Source organism: Cyrtonyx montezumae, unplaced genomic scaffold (assembly GCF_038088225.1).
Source record: "Cyrtonyx montezumae isolate F1298 unplaced genomic scaffold, pur_monq_1.0 scaffold_23, whole genome shotgun sequence".
In the NCBI taxonomy this organism is placed as follows: domain Eukaryota; kingdom Metazoa; phylum Chordata; class Aves; order Galliformes; family Odontophoridae; genus Cyrtonyx; species Cyrtonyx montezumae.
The window spans coordinates 4,098,867-4,125,768 of record NW_027071970.1 but is presented as its reverse complement, the minus strand read 5'-3'; the positions used below and the strand labels follow the sequence as shown (position 1 = coordinate 4,125,768).

The window sequence follows — 26,902 nt, the reverse complement described above, 5'->3', positions numbered from 1 at the left end:
CATTATGTTCTTCAGAAGTCTCATCATTTTGTGGACACCAAATGCTTCAAAACATACAAATACTTTAATACATAAATGACTTCAAAGTCCGTTAAATACAATTCATTCCATGGTCTTTAAATACTCTCTCATTGTATTAACTACAAGAAAAAGTCTGCACTGATATTTATATATTTAATCTGGCCCGTGCAAACCTTTTCAGTCTACTGCAGGGTTTATAATGAGGAACAGCAGAACACTTTGGTGTAGATGTAAAATGAAGATACTGTCAGAAGATGATGAATTGAGAAGGACTAAAGCTGGAGGATCTGGCAGCAACGTGTGGCACATACAGAGGTGACAGCAGCTTCCTATTGAGGTGCACCTAGCACAGGGCAGTCCTAATGCAGAATGCTGTGGGAACACACACCGCACTGAAATGCTTCGAGACAACACAGCATGCCATGATGCGTGTGCAACAGTAACAAGGAATTGTGCTGTAGCTTGACTACTGCAGCTGATGTCTTCTTTTTATATTTTATTCCCCAATAGGCTGAATTACCCATAGATTACAAGATTTATTGCTTTTTGACTTGAAGAGTTACATCCATCTTCTCCAGCATCTCCAGCGGGGCTCAAACTTAGCATGAAGAGACAGTCAGACTGACTTAGCTGATATCCCACAGCTGTGGCTGTTCTCCTTCACGAACTCACACTGTCATACTGAAATTCCATACTGCATGAATTGTATTTCTCAATGAAGTCTCCAGAAGGAAGATTTACAGTCTTTCAGAGAAGTAGTACAAAGCCCTCAAATGTTCTGAAAAGAAAAATGCAAAACCAGCACTCCAATGCTGCGGACTTTTAACGATGTTCACGGATTGTTTTGTAGCACAGTTCATAGAAAGAAGCAAAACATTAACACCATCTCCAGGATAAAGAGGTCCTAACAACTGTGGGTAGAGATTAACTTTGACATACCAAGATGGGAATCAATCAGTAATAAATAAATAAATATATATATCCACACACATACATATATTCTAATATATAATATATATGTGCATATATATAATGTATTGTATGTATATATAATACATGTATTTTGTATAAAAAGCTTCACATTCAAGTATAGATACATATCAAAATATACAAGAGGGGGACCTTTTGGAGTCAACCTCAAACAGAGGATCTATTACAAGCAGAACACCTAATAGGATAATTGAATCCTGTTTTGATCAGTTTCAAAAGGCAACGAGTTCAGATGGTTTGTGTTCCGCTCATTACTGAGAAACACAAGATGATGAAAAATATCACTGAAAATGAAAGTGGAAAAAAGTGATAATATAAAGTTAGATGTGGTATGAAACACTTTGATATATACAAAAGTCCTTCACTACTGTGCTTTGAGAGAACAAAAGTGATTTTTCTGTTGGGCCCACAATATGACCCCTCAGTTCTTTGCTGTTGTTTTGGGTTTTTTTTAGTATTCGAATTATCATAGGCAAAGGAGAAAAAACCTGAATGATCAGAAGAGAAAGGGTTAAAAATTTAAATCATATCACCGGCCTCAAAAGATCATTCACAAACCCTGATAAATGGCTCATGAAATGTGCCAATGGTTTGTGCAGTCTTGTTCTGCACCTGAAATATGAAATGTATCATGAGAAGAAAGAATATTGGATGGAAATTCTGAACCTCTATTAATCCTGGACTGATTCAATTTCTAATTGGAAATTCTCTTTCTTGAATTCCCAGTAGTCTTGATCTTTAAGACTATTGAAATTATGATCACAAAAGCAGTGAGTAAAGTACCCTGATTTTTACAAACTTAGAGCATGAAAATACTAAATGAATCTAACTGTGTATGGTTACAGCTCATTGTTTCTGCTTGACAATACAGTACAATTTCAGAACCGCAATCAGAGGCTTATGCAAAAAAGGCATGGCAAAATACAGCCACAGTCAGTAGGATGATGCCATTGATATTCACAACGTTTCTCCAAAGTGGCACTTCTGATGTGTCAGTCAGTTTCTTCTTCAGTGCTTCCTCTTCCTCCTTGCTCAACTTGGGTCCTTTTTGTTGGTCTAAGCCACAGAACCAATTGTAGGCTTTCTTTAGGCATCCTGGCTCTTCACTTTCCTCTGAAACTGGAAGGGATAGTGTTCTGGTCATGAAATGTAAGCATGGACTGCTGTGTGTACTAGAAGTTCTCCATGACTGAGCTCCTTCCTTATATTGAATATAGCACCTCTGATTTATGGTCTTAGTTGCATGGAAGCTTTTAAATACAGTACAATACTGTACAGGAATGAAGTTAATACTGTGTTTTCACAGTTCACCTGGAAAAAAGTGTAATTTTCTAAATACTGCAAGAAGGCCTTTTACAGCATGGAGACTCGATCTGATATGTGAGAAGCGGGTCATGCTGAAAAACTCAACTTGTTATCTCATTTTTTCCCTACTTTCTACACTTTTAATTAAAAACCAAATAATTAATTTTAACATATTTATGAAAAGGAACTTGGCAGCAGAATGAGAAGCCCAGCAAAGGAAGCAGGTGTTCATAGGTTCATAGGTACATTAGGTTGGAAAGGACCTACAAGATCATCTAGTCCAACCATCCTCCTATCACCATCCCTACCCACTAAACCACTAAATCAAATCCCTCAGCACCTCATCTAAACGCTTCTTGAACAGCGCTAGGGATGGTGCCTCACCCACCTCCCTAGGCAGGCCATCCCAGTGCCTGACCACTCTTTCAGAAAATAAATGCTTCCTCAGGTCTAATCTAAGTCTTACCCGGCGCAACTTGTGGCCATTCCCTCTCGTCCTATCGTTATTTATCAGGGAGAAGAGGCCCACCCCCTCCTCACCACAACCCCCCTTCAGGAAGTGGTAGAGTGCAATAAGGTCTCCTCTGAGCCTCCTCTTCTCCAGACTAAACAATCCCAGCTCCCCCAGCTGCTCCTCATAAGACTTGTGCTCCAGACCACTCACCAGTTTTGTTGCCCTTCTCTGAATGCTTTCATTTTGTCCTGCACCACGTCCTGGCTACTGCACTCTATTTTAAAGTGAATTCTCCTTGTGTCATTGCAAGTGCCACAGTTACATGCAGTTCTGCCAATGCACACCACTGCTAACCTAAAGCATCTCCATTTTTTAATCCTAGAACTAGCACCTAGCTACCTAGTGAACAAGAATTTCTCCCATCTCTTCCATTCAACACTAGGATTCATGGATTGGTAGAAAGCACCTTACTAGCCCTTCAAATCTGGGTTGGAGTTTTGTTGCTGGGGTGGGGCAGGGGCGTACTGTTCTTTGAATACCATGCATGCTATTGTCTGTTCAGGAATGGAATAGAGATTCTCAAACGTATTGGTAGCATCTCAGATACTACAACAGAAGTTATTCAGCAGTTACCTGATTCCGTATCTTTTTCATCAGGTTTCTTCTCCTCATCTTCTGCATCAAGATCAATGCGTTCCTCTTTGCTGTTCCGCAGAGCCCAGCACAAGCGATAAAGCTGCCATCAATGAATAAAAAAAGTTCTAAGCTGGGGCTTTAGGGCTTTAGTACAAAGAGACAGCATCCCAAATGTCTGTTGAGACATGTTAGATCACTAAGGGTCACTGAAGCTCTGAGACAGGCAAACGAAGATTATCTCCTTTGCTTTCTTACATGGACTATATGATATAGAAGAAATGTGACAATATACCAAGTAACAGTATTTAAAAGTAACGGTAAACTTCATTTCTTCAGGAGCAGAAGTGCAGTAATACTCACATGTACATCAGGAATCGGCTTAGTCATGAAGGAGACTGCCAGGATAACGATGGCAGAAATCCCAAAAAGAATAATTGCAAAGTAAAGGTAGTGAATCCCACAGATGATGAATGGGCAGTTGGAAGGGGCCACGCAGCTCCCAGTTCCGTAGGCAAACTCTGATATCATTCTGCCGAGCCCAGCCAGCAGCCCAAACATCAGGCCCCAGAAGGCACCCTGCAGACAGAGACAGGAGTTACCAACACGAGCAAGCTGTAACTCCTGAAGAGCTGCTGGAGGAAACAGGCATATGTTTACATATCATGTTGACTTTGGCAATTTCAGCCATTTCATGACTTTGTGAAGGCAGTAACTAATGACTGTAACACAAACCTAGAAATCTCAATTTAAAAATATTCTAGTTCTGATGGTTAAAAACAAAAAACAGTTTTAATTTTTCAGTAGTCAAAGTCAGAAGGTTTTGAAGTAGAATACAATAGTTCAATTTCTAGCTACAATAAGAAAGTTTCTGGAACAAGAAATACTGAAAATCATATAAACAATTACAATATCTAATGCAAAGCTCCAGTTCCCAACAGCTTTGATGCTTATCTGTACTACTAATCCAGCTTCGAAGAGTGCTGTGTCCACAAACACATGAGGGTTATATTAAATTCTAACTCAGGCAAAATTCCAGCCACAATCACAGATCAGTCACAGATTTCCATGAAAGGCACAAAGACTCAATCCATTTGTGGATTGTAGCTATAGGATAGGAAATGGAACATCTCTTTGTGTGTAAAGAAGCCTTGTTTTGACATACACAGGAGCAAACCCTAACCATCAGCAAATATCATTATTCTTGGTACTACAGGAAAGAAACTGAATTCCTGAATACTGAGCCTTCAGAATGTCTGAGACCCCAGATAACGTGACCAGCACGTGGTCCCATCAAAGCATAATCCAGACCTCATCCCTTCCAAGTTACTTAAACATTTCTCAATTCACTGTTCTAAAAATAAAAATTGGCAATCCCTAGGATGGATCCAAAAAGTGATGGGAAATGATGGATGAAACAACAGCGTATTTACCGAAAAGTTTGTTAACGAGTGTACAGCATTCAAGACAAAGATGAAAGGTGATGTGTTTGGTTAGAAAAAAATTACTCAAGCAACATGCAGCTTAATTATTTCCTAATCTGTACTTGCCTGCTCATTTACTCGCTTGCAGAAGATGCCAAGCAGGAAGACAGCAGCAATGGGAGGTCCCAGGAAGCTAGTAACAGACTGAATGTAATCAAAGAGCTGCCCACTTTGAGCTGACTGCACCACAGGAACCCAGGCAATGCTGACGCCAATTAAAAGCACCATGAATGCCCTGTAAACATAACCAGATATTCAATTAGCCACCTGCTTAGAAGCGTCTATCAGAAACAGCAATTAATCAATAATTCAAATGTCTATTTTGTATTTCAACCAGCAAAATCAATGAAATGGCCAGTTACCATTGAACAAACAAAAGTAATTCCAGTTGGGTGTTGTCTGTCAAACACCTGTCATCATACAGCTCATCATACAATTAAAACACAGAAGATAACTTTTTTTCCTGTGTTATGTCTAGAGATGAATCAGTAGCAAATCAGCTTGAAGAACTGGTTCACTGATGTGGAGTATCGTGCAGCATAAAGCCTACAAAGGTATTTTTAAATAGTTCCCTTTGAACAGCAGTAGGAAGCACGTGTTGAAGATTAGATTAGCCACTGTCTATTACATTGGAAATAAGGTCTGGAAATTATTAAAAATATCCAAGAAGATATATCCAGAAGATATCCAAGAAGAAAATATCCAGAAGGGAAAGCACACACGGGACTGTGTGGCCACAGGAGGCCACTGCTGCACTGCCTGAATACAAGCCTTCACTCGGGCTCTTCTTTGGAGGTGTCTGTCTGTAACACGTCTCAGGCACACTACATTTCTGCCTTACCTTCCAGCTAACATAAGCTCTTTCTCTGATGGATGCTTTCTAATTTTGGTGTAAATGTCCATAGTGAACAGTGTACTAGCACTGTTAAAAATGGAAGTTAAGGAGCTCATAAGGGATGCCAACATGACTGACAACATCAGACCCCGTAGACCTGAAAAACAAAGACACTCTATACATGAACTGGGATGGGCATTCAGTGAGGCGTGTCAGTACAGCGTCCATGCAGACCCCGTGCAGCCCGCCAGCTTTGTCTGTCTGGCACAGTGATGTGCTGATGCCCGCCTGCTGCTCTCACAATGCAAGCAGTGACTGCTGCTGAGCTTTGGAAAAGCTATTTACAGCAGTGATGGGACAATGCTCAAGCTTTTAGAACGTGGGTACTTCCTTTGTGAACGCTTTTGATTAGATGCTGAGACAAAACTACTAAGCAATACAAAAACATCTCTTGAATTCAGTGCAGCGCTCAGTTGCCTGCGGTGTATTTGCAACTCAGATGTCACAAGTTTCATTTACTGATTAAAAATCAGGGTAAAACCACTTTTCCAAGCAGCAACATAGTATGGGGAAGTACAATAGTTATTTTAATAAGACTATCTACAACACTTATGATACAATGGGGAATTATAAAGGGATCAAGGAAGTACCATGGTTTGCATAATAACATAATCTGTTTTTTCTAGCTTTCTGAATCAGCTCTTGTTTTCTGCAGAAGTTTTCTTCCTTTTATCTATACTTCTGTACAGATCAGTGCCTTATTCTCTCACTGAACAGGCGTTATATGGGACAGTGTACGTACAGGGTAATGACTTTTCCCACCTCAATGGGTTTAGAGTAAGTACTGAAGGTGTACACCTCCAACTCAGACATCCTGACAGAGCCTTATAGAAAATGCTGGCAAAGGAGGGAGCACAATTAGCACTTCATTACTCAGTATCTGCTAAATGAGAGCTGACACTGTCCGCATGCAACTATTCTGTACCTGCAGCCACGGCCAGTAAGGATCATCCCTTTGACTAACAATAAGATTTAGCAACTTTTGAGCTAAATCTCAGACTTGGGCTCTCCCTGTAATTCATTTTTACAGTCTGGCAGCCTCACCTTTCCTAAAACAACATCCAAAAATAGTGTCTTACCATTTGGCATAAGCTCTACTACCATTTTTGGATAAGCAATATTTGTGCAGCCAACTGCAGTGCCACAGGCCTCCTGGCAGACTTCAGGCACAGCACAAGCCACCACATCTGAGAAGAGGAGAACGAGACACAGTTAGTTAACATAATAACATAGCTAATATGACACAGGTCATATTAACAGTTCTGTGCTGAACCACTGGACTGACATGTTCTATATCATCCTTGGTCTGACAGCAGATGGAAGATGATTCTAAGCCTCTATCATCCCTTTCCTCTCTAAAAAGTGCTGCAGATCAAAAAAAAAACCAAACAGAATTTGTCAGACCAGAACTCAGTAACACAAGAAAACCAAGTCAAAAAACAGCGGAACACACTTTTCCTCCAACCTAAACATCTCTTCTCTGCCTGTGGATTCTTTCAGTGTAGTCAATATTTGCACACATATGTGCCTGAACAATTGTACAGTGACAGTCTAACAGGTATTTAGGGCAGAGAATAGGAAATTGAGATAGATTGCCAGAGCAGGTCTGTCAGCAAGAGGGAATTTGCATCCCTGTAAAAATATGTGGATACCTGTATACAAAATCCGGCTGATCATTCCAGGCATCACTATGATAAACATGGGCAAGAGCTTCAGGTATCCACACAGCACACATCCAGCCTTCACGTGGGACATGTTCTTGCCAGAGAGACATCTTTGGACAATAACCTGTCAATGAGACACCACAAGCACGCATGGCTCAATGAATCAATATCATTTCCATGAACACACCAAGCCACATTCCAGATACAAGGTACTCCTTAACTTGTGTGATGGTGAAAGAGCCTATGAACAATGTCCATCGCTAGGAAAACATAAAAGCTACACGAAACAACATTTAAAATAAGTAAAGGAAAATAGAGCTAAAGAGCTAACACTCTTACTTTCTCAAAAGATATTTATAAAGCAAGCCAAAGAGAAAAAAAAAGGAAGAAAATAATTACTTTTTTTTTTTTAGATTTGCTTTATATATTGTGAAAAATTATCTTCCTCAGTTCAGAAAGCAGAGAGGTCACTCTGCAGGTTGGACACTATGTACGTCACAGTTGCAGGAGTCACTTTCCTACTTTCACATCAGTGTGATCTCTGGGAAGCTGGATGGTAGCTCTTAGGGAGGAGGAGGAAGAAAATGGTGAGAGTCTCCAGACTGAAAGATCAAATGTATAAAGAAAATCCTCCCCAAACTCTGCATGCAAAGGTGGAAGCCACACAGATAGGAAACAAACTAGGATCACTGAGAGGGGAATCATCACAGCCCAACTAAGAGCGCTTGATACAAGGCTTCTTCAGTAAATGTTCACATTACAACCTCTCTCCTTGTTCTTATGCACAATCACACATTAAAAAAAAACATCTGGAAGGAATTATACACCATATCTGCTGGGCAGTTTGAACAAAAAGAACTAAAAGAAGAACTAAAAGAACACATTTTCTTGCACACAAATGGTCCCTTGGCACCAAAATGGAGCCATTTAAAATAAAGAAGGAGTTTAGAAACCAGCAGTTGGAAAGTCTCTGACTACTCTTGAAATAGCTGCCATTTCTGTGACCTGGTTTGAATACCATACTGTGGAGGAAGAAAAAAACCAGAAACAAATATCACTCTTAGATCATACTAGAAGACTGCAGAGTTTTGTGTTCAGCATTCAAGGCACACTGCTTCCACATTACCTGATCTGTGCACCAGTACCACAGAGCAATGATGCTCAAACCAAAGGTAAGCCCTGGCCATGGCATATCTCCAGTGACAGCATCTCGGAAGATGTGGAAAGAATCCTCCCGAGGCATATAGCAGCTTGGATCAATTGTACTATTTCTGTAGGTGATATTGGATGGAACTGAAGCCATATACTTCTCCATGAATGCATCGTATCCTCCTACCTCTTTAAACGCTGAAAAATAGAAAGCAAAGGTAGAGGTAAAGGATGAAACACTGACATCTCAAATACAGCCAGAGAATATGAGGAGAAAAGCACTGTAACAGGGATGGACAAAACCCTACTGAGTATGTGTCAGCACTTTCAGAAAACAGTATCCAGTGTTACGGATGTATTCACATAATTAAGGCATCAAAGTGACCTCTGTCTACAGGTTTCTATGCATCTCTCAAAGATTGATTTAAGCTCCACAGTCTCAACATCTCGCATGCACACATTCCAAGAAAATTCTTTCCACACTCTGTTAACCCAAGGAAAACCAAAAGCAGGATCTTACCTGTTGTAACAGTGGTGGATTAATCTAAGTTCAGTCAAAGACCTCTCTAGAGGAAATCTAAAGACTGAGTAGCTAGAAATGGAAAGAACTGAAGTTTGGCATAATCTTATCACGCCATCTTTCTCTCTTATGATCCATTTCTATTAGTTCTGTTTCACAGTATGCTTTCTGTTTTAAAGTGCATATGGACTTCTGGACACACACATTGTTCTATCCAGAGACATGCAAATCATATCTCTCCCTCAAGTGGCAATATAACGAGATCCACACATCCCCTACAATGCTTACTTAAAACATTAAAATTCCGGGGCTGTTTTAACACAAGTGTGCAGGTAGAAACAGAAAAATCATGCAATGTGGCCAACAGTTCTTCATTTTGAATCCAAAATATCAAGCATTATCATCTGAATATCCATGAAATTATCATCTCCTAAAAACAAAGTTACTCTCTGAATTTCTGAAGAGAATCACCAGCATCAGCAAGCCTACTTTTACCTCATTACCCATCACAAGTCCCATTCTCTCGTGGGATTTGTACAGTAACTTATGCATTCACCTGTTCTTTGGGATGGAGTGGTCTCAATGACCAAATTGCCTGGCAACAGGTCTCCATCAGTCCCTGATGAGCAGGCATATGAACTGAAATTTGCTAGTTAGGAGAATGGGTTTCCACACTGCAGGATCAATTTCCGTCTGCTCTGTAATTTACTTACCAAATCCCATGAGAATAAAAGATCCCAAAACCATGATAAATGTCTGCAGGGTATCTGTGTAAATCACAGCTGCAAGGCCACCTACCAACAAAGAGAAAACAAATACGTTTGCCCCTCTGCACATGCATCAGTGAAAATCTTTTTTCGTTTTTTTCCTCTTCTATTCTTTCATTTTTCTACCTCCCTCTTTCAAAAACACCCCTTCCATGTTCTTATTTTTCCCATCTTATCCACCTCCCCTGTTTTCTTTTTTCTGGCTTCTCTAATTTCATTACTTTATCACTCTGCCCTGCAAACTCACCTGTGATGGTGTAAAGAGCAGTAATAGCAAGCAGGATAATAATGGCCACGTACAGATTCAGCCCTATGGCCAGCTGTATAAACACAGCCCCGGAGAATATGTCTGCCTGGAAGAGATGAGATGACATTTTAGGCAGGGTGTAGGTTCTTAGTGATGGCACACAGCACATTCATGATTAGAGTACTCAGATACGCAACCCCCGCTGCAAAATGTGGTACTGCACCAAAAAAAGTGCAAAATGAAAATAGAAGCTGTTCCTCTCAGAACTGTGGTTCTTTCAGGGTAAGAACTGTAACATTTCTCAAAGGATTTCCAAGTGTTTAGCAATGGCTCACTTCATCTAGAGACAGACACTACTCACTACTGTGTGCTTCCCCACCGAGGGACTTCAACAAAGCTTTACTGAAAACTCATTGCTGTGTCCAGACTGTGTCCAGCCTCCAAGGTATGACATGGTTCTTTCTTTAATGCCAGTAAGTCTCTCCCTTTTCCTTCACTGCTTACATATGTGTGCTATAGCTAGTCTCACTAGTTCAGGACAATGGGAACTGAAAGCAAGCCATTTATCACAAATGTAAAGATCCTGTCAGAATAATTGACATGTCATTGACTAGCACAAGAGACCTCTAGCTCTTGTGCAAAAAAGGAGCTGTTTTGGGGGTAAAAAATGAGCAGGTTTCAGAAGAACAATCTATTTCTTACTGGGATTTTAATCACATTAAATGATTTCCTTAATTAGAGATACTTTGCATCAAGGTTATTTATCTAAGTTTACAGTAAGACTGATCTACCCCAATGCACTTCTAATGCATTGCCATTAGTCGTCCTTTCCTTAGAAGTTTGTCTCCTGCTGAGCATCCAAGTGAAGGATTCACACCCAATCCCACCTGCATGCCTTCTTTCTGCATCCCGTGCTCCCCATACAAGGGCATAGTAAAGGAGGTCGCAGCCTCACTTTGCACCACAAGCCCTAGCAGGCTCAGGAGAGTCTTTTATTGTCCTTGGCTTTAGTTTAGCCTACATAGCTTTAAATATTAATGGTCCTAAAATGACCCTAACAGAGAAGCATACAGTTAATTATTTAGTGTCCTGAGTAACATGTCAGCAGCTTTGAATTGCTGTCACCTTGCAGCTTCACTGCTCCTCCCTCCCATTAAGATTATTTCTCTCCAATATTTCCTTATTTCTCCACAAAGTCTTTTATTGACACTATTTAACTCTTATCTCATCTCTGAATAGGGTAAATCTTCCCATTACATGCTCTTTCTCTGAAGCCATGCACAGATCCTGCAGGAACAGTTGGCAGAATGCATTATAACTAACTTGGAACCTTCAGATATCCTTAGTGGATCCAGCTCCATCGTTAATGAACCCCCAGTGCTCTACAGTTTATTCTACACTGTGCAGTTCTAAGATGAATTTATCTACCTTTCCTTATGTTGGTAAACCTACACCTCAATTTCTCATAAACCTATTTATGGTTCCTTCAGATCTTATTTCCCTTTTGTCTTATCGTCTCTAGACCATATTCTTTGGCACCATAACCAATATCAGCAACACGGTTATAAAGCAAGACCTTGAGAGCTGCCAGGGGCTTTGGACTCACAGCACTCCACGTTTGGGAAGCATGTACACGTGAAATGCTTGTGCAGCCAGCTGAAAACCATTTGGGCTGAATGATCACGAGTGTCCTGATCTCAAGGATCAATACCTTGCAGCATAGCCTTGCCTGACAAGCAGTTTCACAAAGCAAAGGAACAATAAAAAGACACCGAAAATGTTCAGGAAAAGACAGAAACTGTAATGACCAGGTACAGATACATGCAAAGGGAAGCCAGACATCACACAGCAGTGGGCAGCATGCCAGAGAGAGAAAGCCAGGCACTGTGTGACCTGACGTATTTTATTATTCGTTGGAAAGTATCCTGATTATAACATTACTAAGGACATTAGATAATATCATAGCAAAGTACGGAAACAGCACATGAAGTAACTACCTGAAAGCATGCCACTTCTTCTAGAGGGATAAGTGGCAATTAAACTGTTAGGTGTTGTCAAGGGCAGGGCAGAAAGACATCCTTCTGCACCAAATCTCACTAAGCCCCGGTGACAACAAAGGAGTGTTTGGAAAAGCAGCAGACGAGGAAGTAAAATGCAAATCTGCAGGTTGGATAGGGCACAGGCTGACAGCACATGGCTACGTCTGGAGATGTGTCTTTGTGAAGAGAGACCTGTGCTAGCTCTGCACAGCACATCTGTCTCTACATAGCACAAAGCCAGCGGTGGTCCAGGGTGGAACAGCTCTTCCCTTCGTGCTCCCAGAGCTGGTTCATTCGAAGACAGTTTGGACCTGGTTTTGCATATCATGGTACAGAAAAACCTCCCTTTACTTCCTCTGGCAGTACCTGAAACCTCCAAAAACAGTATTCTTTTTGCAAATACAGCAAGTAGATTAGACCTCAGCACATCCTGCTCTACTGAATATAGTCACATAATGCAACAATGCAGAAAATATTTGTATACTACAGAAATCAGAGCCACATTTGTACATGGGATTGACAGTGTCAGAGTTGTTTTGGGCAGATGGGGAAGTGGTTAGAGCAATTGTACACCAGATTTTCCCCTGCGTAGCACATAAACCCTGTTCTGTGGCAATTCACCACATACATCTGGAATAACTAGATTCATCAGAAGCTGGGATAGCAGCATGGGGCCCCGCTAATTCACTGCTGTATGGATCTCTTCACTATTGCTTTGCTCCCACAAGTGCACAAGAATGTGCTTCAGCCTCGTGACCCCATGGGAAGTTTAAATGGAGAACGTGACTTCTGTGGAGTTAAGACACCCTTAGTGAAACAGGATGAAATCTCATGACTAAACTCTTGGCATGATAGAGGCTGGGAATAAAAGACTGCAAATTCAGAACCTACGTAACTCCTTAATGGGCTTATTGCAAACGTGTTGCAGAATAGGACTGAGTCATCTGATTGGAAACGTTTCTCAGCAACTCAAACTGCCAGAACTGTGTCATGTGCAACATACCTGAGATTTCTGATTATGGTAGTTAAGTACAACAACAGTAAATTTAACTGATCCTTTTGAACTATACAGAAATCCAGCTTTGGGGCCAGCCTCATAATACCAACCTGTTTAATTTATAACCTCTGCAAGGATCAGTTATCGTGAAGATGTGAGAATGAGAGCAAAAGGCCAATCTTTTAGCTTAAATTGCACTATTATCACTTAGCTCCCATGCAGAGGGCAAAGAGTAATCTGCCATGGCAACTTCTGAAAAACAACAGATTGAGGTATACCTGAACTGTGGACTTCTTCAAAATCTTAGTAGTTTCAAGACATATGGAAAATACCAGCTCTCTTCACTACTTCACAGAAGGGCAACCACATGCTTAATAAACATTAACTTTATAGCAACTTAAACTTTATAGCAACCACTTACCCATTAAAAGAATCTCTCTTCTTCTTTTACCTCAGCTGTTACCATTTCCTTTGCATTTTCCCACTCTCTTGTTCTCTAGTTTCTATCATTCTCATTTTTTTCATCGCTTTTTTGCTCTTTTCCCTCAGCTACGTGATTGCTGACAGCACGTTCACCAGAGTGAAGTATAAATATGAAGTCTTGAGGCAAAAAAATCCTGTTCCTTGGAAACCCAACAGCACTCTTTTGCAGAAAGAATTGCTCATTCTCCTTAGAATGACAGAGGGCTGATGTGGGATGCTGTGCCCAAACCATGGCAAAGAGATTCTTTATACCCCTGAGTTCAATTAGACTCAAATCAGAAACAATTGAGTCCATTGTATGAATAACACTGTAAATGGGAGATTCTTTTGTTTAAATCAACTTTGGATTGGAAAATTATTGTAGAAGTTATACTTACTGAGATCTTGGTGAAAATGTACAGGATCAGTGAAAGGACTGACAGGTAGACCTGAATCCGTTTCCCACCGAAACGCTTCCTCAGATACTCTGGCATTGTCACCACCTGTGGGGTGGGTAGATAAGGTCTCATACCACAGGGCACGGATACAAAGCAAGTTAGAGGAAGCTTTTTGCTACTTAGGTACTGTAGGAGTGGAAGACAAAGGGAGGGGAGCTGTAAATGCAGTTGCACAGAACAGCAGCTCCAGGAATCAAAGGAGAAGAGCAGAGGACTAAATAGATCTCAGGTCTCAGAAATCAAGAATATACGTACAGATAATAAAGACAAGTTCTAACATGATCAGATCTCCTGTGCCATTCATAATGGCTTTGCAACACTCCAAACCTGATCCACAAACAAGAAGAGAGAGGAAGATTAAAACAAACAGCACAGGAAAACATAACACTGTTTTCACTTACCCCAGCTTTGATGTAGATGGGTACAAACAGCCATCCTAGAACAACCACAAATATCAGAGCCTGCAGTCAAGACAAGATCAGCTGAATTAGCCTCCTCTCTCTAGACAGCACTCCCTAAGACCATTTATCAGACCAAACAGCAGATAGAGACCACTGAGACCACTCAAACCTAGTTACTTCGGGGTGCTGCTCTACCCTTTGTCTTATGGTTGAAAATCTGGGAATGAAATCCTGGCTCAGAGATTTGTCACACGTTGTGGAACATGAATTTCATGCTAAGTTTCCATAAGAAGCACACGTGCCAATACATCTTGTAGAAAAATGGCTGATTTCTGCTCATAGGTTTGCCTGTTAACATCAAAATGCCCCCCTACTAGCAATGCTAGGTCATCCCAGCTGTCCCCAGAGCATGCTGATAAAATGTAATCAGCCCACAAGTCCACGATTTCTGGGAAATATTAAAGAAGGTTTAATTAAATCTAATACCTGAGAGCTATTTGCCAGCTGCTTCATCCCAGGTACATTGAGTCAGCCTACCTTCCCTCTCAGAATCAAGTGTGCTGCAGTGGTATCTTGTGATACCAGCAATTCTAGTTATGGGGTAGAAAAGCATTTTTTATATCTCTTCAGCTTCTTTCTGCACTGAGTTTCTGTGAGATGTCCGCATGTTTTACAAGGCACATTGTATTCCAGTGATCCCACATACCATAGATATGTACCACCAGCATTTAGTAAAGTATTTTCTATTTCTACATTATCATTGCACAATGCATTTTGAATTACCATGTGCATTTTTTGAAGTATAGATCTTACTGTATTTTGGTGACAGTTTTCTGACTTGAATGGTTAGTAAATTCTCCCCAACAGAGTTATACATAATTAAATAGACAAATAAGAGAACAAAATTCTGCTGAAAATTCTACATTTTTTCTGTCCACTCAAAAGGTTGCTTTTTTTTTCCAATAGCATTACCTTCTGAGTTTTGCCTTTAGATCAAAGAGGAGAAATGGACAAGAAAGAAGAGTTCAGCATCTGCTATCATACTGATGTAATTCAGAAGTAATTTCACAGGAATCATACTGATACACAAGCACTATTGCAGTCAAACAATTTTTCTTTCAAGAGATGAATCAAATTACATAGTCAAGAGTCTCTCTCTGTCCTAACTATTTAACAAACTATGTAGTGTAACTCTCCAAACACATGCATGCATCAGTGCTTCTTCCTAAACTACAATTGTTGTACTCTGTATACTTATATTGGCCCATGGAGAATCTCCTGAGAGACGAAGAGTTAGACATGAGTATATTTGAAGAAGGTTATGTGTCCTAGAGCTTTGAATGCCACGAAACTTCAAGTAATGTTTGTTCTGTTCTCTTTCACTCCATTTTTATGCAAAGAGAGGAAGAATAAAGTTGCTTATGGCCCTAATGTTAACAAAGACAACAGATTGACTGTCTCATCATTCATTTTAGCATTATCGTTCTCCTTAAATATTTATATCATATAGGTACCTGAATATTTGCAGCAACCATTTACTTGTTAAGGAGAAAAAAAGAAAAAAGAAAAAAAAAAACAGTTCCTCATTGCAATATGTTTATTTCACTGCACATAATTAAATGCTAGGAAATCTATGTAATGCTCATTAATTCTTTTGTGTTTTGGCATAATCCCTTCCACAAAGGTGAATCAAGCATCATAAGGTCATTGTCATCCACACCCACAGTATCTGAGAATTCAAGGAAATGCATTTAATAGCTGGCGTGAATCTTGGTGCTGTCACAGTTTATACCACTGCTGATACCCCAAGCAGTTCATTTTAAGTCAGCTTGGATATTTCTGTTCTACATGGCAGCCATAAGCAGAACACATACTGTCAGAGGAAGGAGAAACTAAAAGGGAAAAGATATGTAGTATGTAGATGGTTGTGAAGGTTGTCCCAAATTTCCTGTAGCCTGTGAAGAAACCAAAGCCTTTTCAACAACTTCCAAACAGCAAACTGCTGTAAAAAATACAGTGGATTAAAAAACTAACTCTTCCAGACATCCTACAGCCCGAGAGTGCTCTCCATAAATAATTAAGTGTAATCAAACAATATAAAAAGAGGAGAATCCATTGATCTCTGGTTCAGACATTTTCAAAAAGGTTCATTCAATAGGAAAGGGCCATCGTCTCCCAGTTACTTGGACAGGGACCAAGGAAGATAACTAGTAGACAACACTGGCATTTGTAGACCCGTACACAAACAAGAATTGCCGAGTACAAATTTGACAGCATAAAATTATTAGATAATGTTATCTCAATTGACCTGTGCAGGTAATTCTGTTGTCACAAATACATTCACTCAAATGCACACCACTTACATTCCATTCGTACCCTCCGATGGCAATTCCTCCAGCTGCTGCTGTTCCTGCTATGCCCACAAAATGGCCACTGCCAATGTTACTGGCAAAGAGTGAAGCACCAATCTGGGAACAGAAAGAACAAGACATGATTCTTCAGCCCAGTTCATGACAGCTTGAAAAAATGATGTTCATTTGGCATTTTGAACTCAGGCCTGTCTAGCATCAGGTGGTGATGTTGAGAATGATTGACGACCTTGACTCCATTCAAGACTCTATCTTTCTGTTTTTCTCCGTCCCCCATCAAATCTGAAACTTTAGCTGTCATATCTAGAACATGAAGTATGAATACAATGCTGCATAAACCTTCTTCCAGCTTTACTCTATAGAGCTATGCCATAGCCAGGAACAGCACACACACTGTTCTTGCAATTCTGACATCACAAATAATAGCTTATCCTCTTTCATTTTTTATATGCCATTAATGAAACTCATCCTTACCCTGTTTCTTTCCCAACCTTTGTTTTTTTTTTCTTCCTTTCTACAGTGGCATCCCCCATTATCCTCCAGTCCTTGTGCAGACAAGCTATTCTGTTATGACAGGGAATTTCTGTCCCAAATTTCACTTTGTTCTGGTCTCTCTCTCTCTCTTTTTTTTTTTTTTCACAGATTTCTAGAAGTCCATTGTGCCCTACAGAAACGTAACCAGTTTGTCACATTAAATGTATTTCATCAGGAATGACAAGTCCTGCATCAGGCATTAGCAAATAAGTCAGAGACATTACTTGTAATAGAAAAAACTTTCTTTTAACCACTTGATGACAACAACAGTGTTTTCTCAATCATAACTGACAAGAAACCAATACAGTAAATACCAGTCATTAGTAACTGCTGTCTGGTGTTTTCCCTGCAGATGGATAATTAAACTTTACTTTAGGTTATCAGAAATTGCACTCACCAGAAAAGATTAACCATATAATCCCTGATTTTATTTAATGCATTTCCTCTCCTGTTCCAGAAGTCTGAAACGTGCTGCAAGCAGATCTAAGTAATAAAAGCAGCTAATGAAGAACTCTCAGAAGGGAATGCTACCGTGGGGTTTGTCCCAGTGCCTACAAACACAGGACACAGTGTGCAATGACTGGTAACACGTTCCCAGCTCCATCCCAATATGCTTGTGCATACTGAGCTGCTGACACCAGAGGGAAAAAGAAATTTTCAGCCTTCCATGACAGCACTCCATGGAGGGAGGAAGAAGGCAGCTGTGCTCAGTACTTAGAGCAGGAGCTGCTGAGGGCTGGAACTGTGTGATTCGTACTGCGGTACCTACGCGTGGAAGAACACCGTTTCTGAAAAGACTCCAGGTAAACATTCATGCTGCTCCCACACCACAGAGCCAGCTTTAAATGCCTAAATTCTCAAAAAGAGGTTAAGTGTCTAAAAGTACTTCTTTGTGATGTGGGTGACAGAGACAGCAAGCTGACCACATGGTGCTTCTGCCTTTGCTGGAGTGACCACAGAGCACACCGAGGTGGCACAGGTGCCCGTGTCTGACCTGCCTCTTTCCTCTGCTCAGTGCCAGCAAGATAGCAGAGATTTATATTTGAGTTCCTCTGTGTGCACGGCCGTAAGTCAGAGGAAGGGCTGAAGCTGGGGGGTGACAGGGAAGAAAACGTGGAATTGTTAGCCATTCTCAGGGACGTGTTAGTGAATTGATTTTTACACCAGATAGAGGAGGAAAAGTAAAGAGGAAAGTTGATTGAAAGGAACAAAAGCTGTTAGGAGGGAAAGAGGGCAAAAATCTGAGCTAACCTGGAACGTGGAACATTAACTCCTTTTAAATCTTTTAAGGGGTCAGGTTTTAACAAGAGTAGTCTGTTCAGGAAAAGTACTATCACACTGCAGGCAGATGATGATCATTATGTTTTTTCCATGTTATTCATTAACTGATTCACTTTGCACTTTTCATTAACTTTAGGATGCACTGACATCCTGGCACTTGCTGTTCCAAACCATATACACAATACTCTTTGCAAATCAGTGACTACTGCCAAGATAGGGTGTATACTTCTTGGTTTATGCCTTTCCTTTCCCCCTCTCAGGATCTGCTAGTACATATCATACATTCCTAATGTCTGCTTTCCTGTTTGAAAGCATTAGTTCAGGATCAACATTTTTCCTCAACCCTGAGCATGCCTTTCCTATGACAACAGAGAAGCTCCTTCCAGCAGCGCGACGTTATTTCTCTGAGTCACCCACAGAAAGTGCTTCTCAAATCCCTCTTCTCTGGACAAATTATTCCTATGCTTGAGAACTACTCTCCAGCAGTTTCCATACTTCTCTTTTAACATACAGCTGTGACTATGTCCTGTAGGAAAGGTTTTTTCCTACTGGAGTTTTATGGGATCACCTTTAGTCACTTTGGAAAAATCAGTATGCTAAAATACTACTGTGACTTTTACAAGGCTCTGAGACTGAAAGAAAGAAGTGTCAGGTTTTATTCTGCTCTCTTGATTATTCTTCAAGTTCTCTGCATTGCATTATTGCCAAATTAAAGAACACTGAGAAACTGACAGAGGGATTGGAGACACAATATACGTCAGGGAAGGTGTCTCTGTTTTTAATGAACATGACAGCTGTGGGAGCAGCTCATGCAGACTCATCTGATACCTTTCCACCTTTGTCCTCTGAGATGCAGACAACACCTCCGGGCTGGCTGAAACATTCTGACAGATTCTGTAGAGATCTTCACTTTTCCTGCTCTACTGGAGCTTTGCTTTTAATATTTTATCATGATTTTTACTCTGAAAACAGTTGGTTTCACACTATTTTTTTATGGAACTTGATGAAATAAGCTAGTTTCTTATTCTACTTCATCTAGGAAATCATAGGGTTGAAAAGGATCTCAAAGATCATCTCGTTTCAACCCCTCTGCCGTGGGCAGGGTCGCCAACCACTAGAGCAGGCTGCCCAGAGCCTGGAAGGAAGGAAAGTACAGATCCTGCATGTACCAGAGTGTTTCCTACAGCTCCTCACAGCAATGTCAGATTCATCAAGTGGAGAAAATCATGAGAGTATGTAAAACTTAACTGAATGCCGAGATAAGAGAAACTGTGCCACTGATCAGTTCTGTCAGCTTTGAAAAGAAGGCATGCAGATCTGAAGAAAAAAACTGTATTTTTTCCCTTTAGTTCTTACCTTGCTCACAGCGATCAGCGCTTCAAATACAGCAAATAGGCTGAGTGACATTTGTTTGAAGTACATTATGTCCTTGACTCTGAAATGCTTCCCACTTACTATCTATGCAGTAAATCTTTCCAGCCATATTTGAACATCAGGTGCCCACCATCTTTGCCCTGTTAACATTTGTGCCTCAGGAGCTGAGGCAATGAAGGTAACACCCAATTTTGTGCAGACAGCTGTCTGTGAAACTATGGGACCTGGAGAATAGAATTCAAAGTAGAAAAGCTCAAAATTGAGGTTTCCTTGTTGTTGATTTTCATTGTGTCTGAAGATCTGTTAACCCTGACAGGCTGGCTAGTACTGAGGCTGGCTGTTCTTAGTAACAGATGCTCATTTTCTTATAAAGGTAGAAAGTATTCTAACAAAAGAAGTTATAAGTTTAGTTTGAAATGCCCAGTGTTACAAAGCTGTGAATTTCTCTGAGCTTCTCTGACTCTCCGGAATAAAGCACAGCTGGTTATGAATATTTGAAGAGTCATACATATCTTTCCTAAAGACATTTCCCTCAAAGTATAAGAGAGCAAAACCAGCTTCTTGAAGATTCTTCTCTCATTTTCTCTAAATTGACTGCATAAGGGGAGCAGCATTTCCTACCACACAATTAACTCATCACAGATTTAAATTTCTGGCAATCATTGAGAACATAATTATGTATCTTGATCCCTAAATGACTATGGGAGCTACTGAGTTGACTCCTCCACAGCATCAAAGACAGTGATTTCAGCAAAATAACACAGAACTGACCTCAACAAAACAGCCAGAAAAGACAAGCTATGAGCTTAGTCATGTAAAATACCAAGCAACCTTCATGTCTTCGTTGGATTGAACAATCAAAGCCAAAGCTGGACAGATTTAGTCCAGGATAAATATCTTGCTCTTACTTTATACATTGAGAAATCTAATCACAGTAAGGGAAAGTATTGTGTCTGGATGTGGAGTCCTCAGTAGAGGAGAGAGACAGTTGGAGCACATCCAGAGAAGCATCGAGAAATGATCCATGAAACGGAGAAGAGAAGGACTGAAGGGGTGATCTTAAGTCTGCACTGATGAACAGCACTTCATCCATGCTGAGGTTGCACAGACTGGGCAGGAAAGAAAGATGATCCCAGCAGCAACTTCTGCACCACGGGGTCATCTATTTTGCCTTTCTGCTCAAGTAAGAGAGCTGAATCTGTTGGTTTTGTGTTGCTAGAGAATCCAATGTTTGTTAACTGCCCTTGGGTCTTAGAGGAATCATCAGGAGTTCTCTGTGCCTCCGTAGCCACAGAGAAAGTTTTTGTGGTTGGTCTTTTCTGCTTTACCCCTTCCATTTTCATTTATGCCTGCTCAAAAAAGTATTAACCTTCACTATTGACAAGTAGGCAGAATTGTACAGGGTTGAAACCAGCCCACTGATTAAACTGTCAGTCAAGCAAGTTCATTTTTCCCCCTAGAATTATGGGATTTAACTCATAGAAACTTGGAAAAGAGAGAAGGGAAACTTCTCTTTCCCTGAGCTTCCAATGGAACTTGAATTTTCTCAGACCTACTCTACCAAATGAATACATCTTTTACTGTCATTAGACTTCATTCTTTTCATATCATTAAAATGGCAGCTCCAATTCCTTCTAAAGCCAGACAAGGACTCCCTGAAGTGAAGAAGACTGATTGGACAGTAGGTCTTTGTATAACCTACTTAAAAAAAAAAAAGTAATTTAAATGTTTAGAGAACAAACGTACTCTCTTTCTCCCCCTGGCTCCTGTAACCAAATCCGTGTGGATGGAATCTTGAATCAAAAGGCTTATGAAGTGCAAAAAGCTTTTTTGAAACAACACAAAATCAGGAACATTGATGACTTCTGTTCAAGCACTTGGAAGAATGTATATTAGTGACACTGAAAATGAAGATATTTCTAAATTTTCTACTTGTCCAGGATGTCATCCTAAACAGGTACTGTATGATCCAGAAGAAACAGACAATCACTTCTAATAGCATTTCTGCCAGAGGCCTGCTGGATGGCTGCAAATGTGTTGTTTTGTGTCTATAACAGCTTTTCTCCACCTCTGAACAGAAAACAGCACCAAAGGCAAACAATGTAAGTCACAGATAATCATTAAATAAACTTAAAACTATATTTTCACAACAATTTATCATAATCTTTCCAGGATTTTCTCCTTGTCGTGACCAGAACTTGATTACAAAATTTGGAGACACTAGAGCAATTCCAAAAAATCAGTAGATTAATCTCCGTAATAACCTCTCGAGTGAGAGTACTAAGTTCAAAACATTAAAAAGAATTAAGAGAATCAAAATACAAAGCACTGGGTTTATCCACCTAGACGCCATCAGTGTATCTAAATTCAATCAAGCTGGTCACACAACTCAGAGTTCAGCACAACTTCCCAACACTTTATCCTGTCCATCAGGTGGGTTTTGAAGTACAGTTAGAGAAAGAGTTTGAAGATAAGGAGGTAACGTCTGCCTGACATAGCCATTACAGTCTCGACACCGTTGTAGGTATATTTAAGGATTAAGCATACGGCAGTGGGGGCACATACACAAGCATACATAAGTTTTATACACACATAACACTGACCGGCCACCAAACCATGCTCCGTCCAGCCAGAAAGAATCCACCCACTGTCCCTCGGTTGGTTGAGTACATAGCCTGGAGGGGGGAAAAAAAAGAAAAAGGAAGAATGATTAAACTGTATTTTAAGCATAATAGGCAAGCTATATACTGACTAAAAACAAACCGCTAAAACAGGGGAGGGTAAAAAAATAATAAAGTAGCTAGAAAGAACTAACTTATGATGAAGAAAATAACACTAAACTGTAGATAACCCTGTTCACTGCAGGAGAATTGAACTAGATGACCTGTATCTAGGTCTGTGTTAACCATTCAAGCTTCATGGCTTCATCTTTTGTTACACTAAAACCAGAGCATTAGAATAACATTAAATGTAACGGAACGATTGATCGCTCAGCTACAAGTTCAGTGTACAAATAATAACTCACATGAACACACTTCATCAGGGGAGTAATGTCTTTGATTTGAGGCACTAAAAAGGACTGAGTTTTAAGTTGTAAGTTCACAGAGCAAAAGGTATGCAGCTTTTCTCTTCAGCATTATCCAGCTCAAGCAGATATCTACAAAAATCAATTTTCTTGCTGTGGTTTCAGCAGTGCACTCATTTTCCTCTGAAGTTCAAACAAAGAAGTTGGCTAAAATTTCCTTTTCGTACACTCAGTTTGTATTTAATAAAGGATGGGCTTTAAAGGGAAGCTTCCTCCACTTTTGTTAATGACCTTGATCCAAATACTGATTTCTCATTTTCTCCACAGATGGACTTTGAATGGGCAAATACAGGAAGAAGACTTGAAACAAATAAGCCAGATCTTCTATTCTGATGCAGAAAAAAAGGGGATATGTAATTCATTTCCATTCTGCTACACACAGCAACTCAATTAAGCATTTGCTTTATTGAAAGAACACACTGTTGCTAGAGACAAATGGTTCCAGAATTACACAGAATACATTATCTGATCAGCCCTTTTCTGACACAGACCTTCGACCACAGAAATACTTAAGACTCCCATAGCAAAGGTACGGTTTCTTCCCACAAGACAGCAAGGTGTTCAGGTACACGGAGTTCTTCAGCTCTGTTGCTACATTTTTCAATCTACTGCCACGACAAAAAGATAAAGACTGGGTCGTGATCATGTTGTGTTCTCCTCCAATTTTTTGTGCTCTTCAAAACTCTGCCAAGGCTGCTAGGAAGGGATGGGGTTTTCCTGCAGCAGATTCTCTATTCTATGAAATGGACCGCTGAGATGCTCCTGGCAAGCACAGGATTACAGAAGGACAAGGCTTTCTCTCTCTTGTTAATAGTCAGGTGTTCAGGTGACCAGGAGCATTTGCCCCGAGGAAAGACAAGCCTCAGAATAGCAGCTTGGAAATTCAGTGACATTCCAGGGTTTACAGCTTTGTAACTCACGGTATTAGCTCATCACTTCCAAACAGTTCATCACCAATAGGATACTATCTGCCTTTTCCCATTAGCTGTGAAAGCACTGTCCTTTGTTTTAGGATTAGGCACTGAGTTTTCCCCTGCAGTGCTCAGCATATTCTGCCTCGCCTGCCTCCTGGGGGCAGGAGGTACAGTTCTGCTTAGATCACAAGCAAAAAGTCAAAGCCATCTCTTTCCACGTCTGAAATTGTCCCTTCCTCATAGTTTCAGCAGCACTGCTCCCTATAGCCAAGGTGCCTCTGGCTGGCAAAAAGAAAAGTCACAGCAATGCTGCATTCAAATGACAGCTACAATCCTGGCCCATCTCACTTCTCTGCTGAGAGCAGTCGGCCGCTCTTAGTCTGTCACAGTCACAGCAGCAATTTTACACTGACACTAGCCTATATTGCCCTCCTCACACACTGACTCCACCTCCACTATTTCCCTTCAACTCTCACTTCTCTGTTTCCGAAGGGTACCTCACACAGCCAATTCTCACAGCCTCTAGCCTGCTTTCTACCAGCGACCAGACACAGCTCGGGCTTTGCTGACCTGACCTCTCACAGCTGGATCCTTCCCCACACAAACCCCATTATTCCACCTTCTCCACCTAAGCAGTGGTCTCCCCAGCTCATCTTCCCCTCTTCAGTAAATACCCACATTTTCCCCACTTACTCACTACCTCAGTTAGGCACTAAGGTCTTTAATAATTATGCATTTTCATTTACTGAGCCATTTTCCTAGGATGCTATAAACTACCTGTTCATCAAGCACCAAAATAGATAGATAGATAGATAGATAGATAGATAGATAGATAGATAGATAGATAGATAGATAGAAAGACAGACAGACAGACAAGAGGACATAAAGGAAAATAAAGCCCAACATACCCATAGTCCCACTGCCAGGACTACCACAAAATAGATGACAATAACAGAGATGTCCGCAGCATTGTTGATCCTTATGTTGGACTCCATCCTGGATGCCTCTCTGGCTTTCTTCTTCTTTCTCTCCTTTTATGCTTCTTGCAGTGCTCAGGTTAATGATAAACTGCTGTCATCAAGATTCACTTGTCGTGCATGGGACACAAGTTGAAGCTGCTGCTTTTCCTCTGACAGCACTTCCTTCCCCAGTACTGTTCCCCTGCTACAGGTGCTGCGGATCTCAGAGCTCACTCCCCTTGCCAAAGGTGCTCAGGGTTTTAACATGGGTGAGCAGATGTCTAAGAAGGAATGAGCACTGAAAGGAGTGGCTTGGCTGCAATAAACCTGCATATTTACCTCACTGTGAATACCTTTTTTTTTTTTTAAGTGGTTGTACCTGTAAATCTAGTCATGGAAGATGCAGTTCTTTTAGATGATGGTGATAAACAATTACCTGTGAGGAGGAGTGACCTGACACTTGGGGAAAACCCGGGGTCCAGGAGCTGGGACACTGCGTCATCTTTCAGCTCAGCGGGATTACACAATGGAGAAGCAGCCCTGTACTTCGGGGAAGGAAACAATTTGAAGCCCTGTTTATCTCTCACAGGTAAAGATGGATACAGGTGAAGATGCATGTGAAATACAGGATTTAGATCCAGGAGCTACCTGTGCTGAATTTCAGGGTGTTCAGATTGGAGTTTTGTGCTCTCTCAATTGTGGCTAATCAGCTTAACATTCAGGTAAGTTCAAAGTACATCAGTGCTTGGGTCTGCTCTCCCATTTATTTGTTCCTCTGTCTTCAAAATAAAGCTAAGCAAAGTAACTGGTCAAAACACATGGGACACGCTGATTATAGACAGATCTTCACAGCTCAAAAGCAGGTATTTTCCCCAAACACCACCTGTGATCCTTCAGTTGAGCCAGAAGAGACTGGAGAAATCCAAGATATTTAGATCCAGAGCCAACTACAAGTGCCAGGCACATTTCTGCGTTGAGGACATTTGAAATCCTATTCTCTGGTACTGGGCAATCCGTGCTCATTCACTGCTGATGAGGGTGCCTTTCAGAAATACAGTGTTACCTGAAGTCACACTGAGCAGCACAAGCAGTGCATTACATAGAAAACACAGCAGGTTATATTGCCTGCAATGGTTATTTCCTCAGGAGTAGTAATGGAGGTCTAGCATGCTGCTGGCAATGAATTTTTCTCAGGCAAATTATTCTTCCGTAATTGTGGGTAATAAAGTGCATCAAAGTCTAACAAGCTCTGACTATGATTTCCTTTAAGAATATATTTAAAATATTGCTACTGTTTGAGAACTTATAAACAATCCTGTGCTCTGATAGCTTAGGCATCTCTCCCAAAACACATTCTTTAGTTTGTCCTACAGGTCTGTGAAATGTTAGCTGTAAAACTAACAGAGAAAAAAATTAACCCTGGAAGTTGCTGAGCATCCAAAACTCCCATTAGCTGCAACTACCCTGCTGTGAATTTCAGAGGAAGGGGAAAAAAAAAAAGACTTATTTACTGACCTTAATTATCAGGAAACAGTTTGCCTAAGATAGGCTGCAGATGACTCTTCTTTACAAAGACTGACATAGATTCCTATGGGACCTTGCAACCAACAAGTCTGTCTTTCAGGAATTTTATTTCTGCCTCAATTTACAGAGGTAAAGTAAATAAAATATTAGGCAGGAGCTTATCTATTGTAACATATCTCGTGTTCTCATCCCAATTTCTGAGGAAAAAATAAAAGATTTCAGAGAAGCTAAGAAACATGGCATCCTCTTGTCCATAGATTCTGATGCAGCCATATCAACAAGAGACCAGGGCTGAAAACAGTAATGGAGATTCAGTATCTGATTAAAAAATAATCATCATCATACAACTCCCATCTTCACATACAGTGGTACCACT

The 26,902-nt window shown here is 40.6% G+C and overlaps 1 protein-coding gene across 1 annotated transcript; it reads right to left on the bottom strand.

Annotated features, from left to right (window-relative positions):
• Positions 1 to 42: 42 nt before the first annotated feature.
• SLC5A1 (solute carrier family 5 member 1) lies at positions 43 to 25,777 on the bottom strand. The gene is made up of 15 exons (XM_065738927.1): positions 24,952 to 25,777; positions 22,648 to 22,719; positions 16,850 to 16,954; positions 14,487 to 14,546; positions 14,026 to 14,130; positions 10,130 to 10,235; positions 9,829 to 9,909; positions 8,573 to 8,793; positions 7,435 to 7,570; positions 6,862 to 6,969; positions 5,729 to 5,879; positions 4,954 to 5,122; positions 3,767 to 3,982; positions 3,404 to 3,506; positions 43 to 2,130 (listed from the first exon to the last, which is right to left on the bottom strand). The coding sequence occupies exons 1-15, from the start codon at positions 25,036 to 25,038 to the stop codon at positions 1,910 to 1,912; spliced, it is 1,941 nt and encodes a 646-aa protein (XP_065594999.1). The 5' UTR covers positions 25,039 to 25,777; the 3' UTR covers positions 43 to 1,909.
• Between the last annotated feature and the right edge of the window lie 1,125 nt (positions 25,778 to 26,902).

What these genes read in the sequence shown, in the direction of transcription:
- SLC5A1 (XM_065738927.1), bottom strand. Translation starts at nt 25,038, where the DNA reads ATGGAGTCCAACATAAGGATCAACAATGCTGCGGACATCTCTGTTATT. An exon ending in TGCTCTTTACACCATCACAG is followed by an intron (nt 9,910 to 10,129) that starts GTGAGTTTGCAG and finishes CTTTGTTGGTAG; the next exon opens with GTGGCCTTGCAGCTGTGATT. An exon ending in AGTAGAGCTTATGCCAAATG is followed by an intron (nt 5,880 to 6,861) that starts GTAAGACACTAT and finishes TTTGTTTTTCAG; the next exon opens with GTCTACGGGGTCTGATGTTG.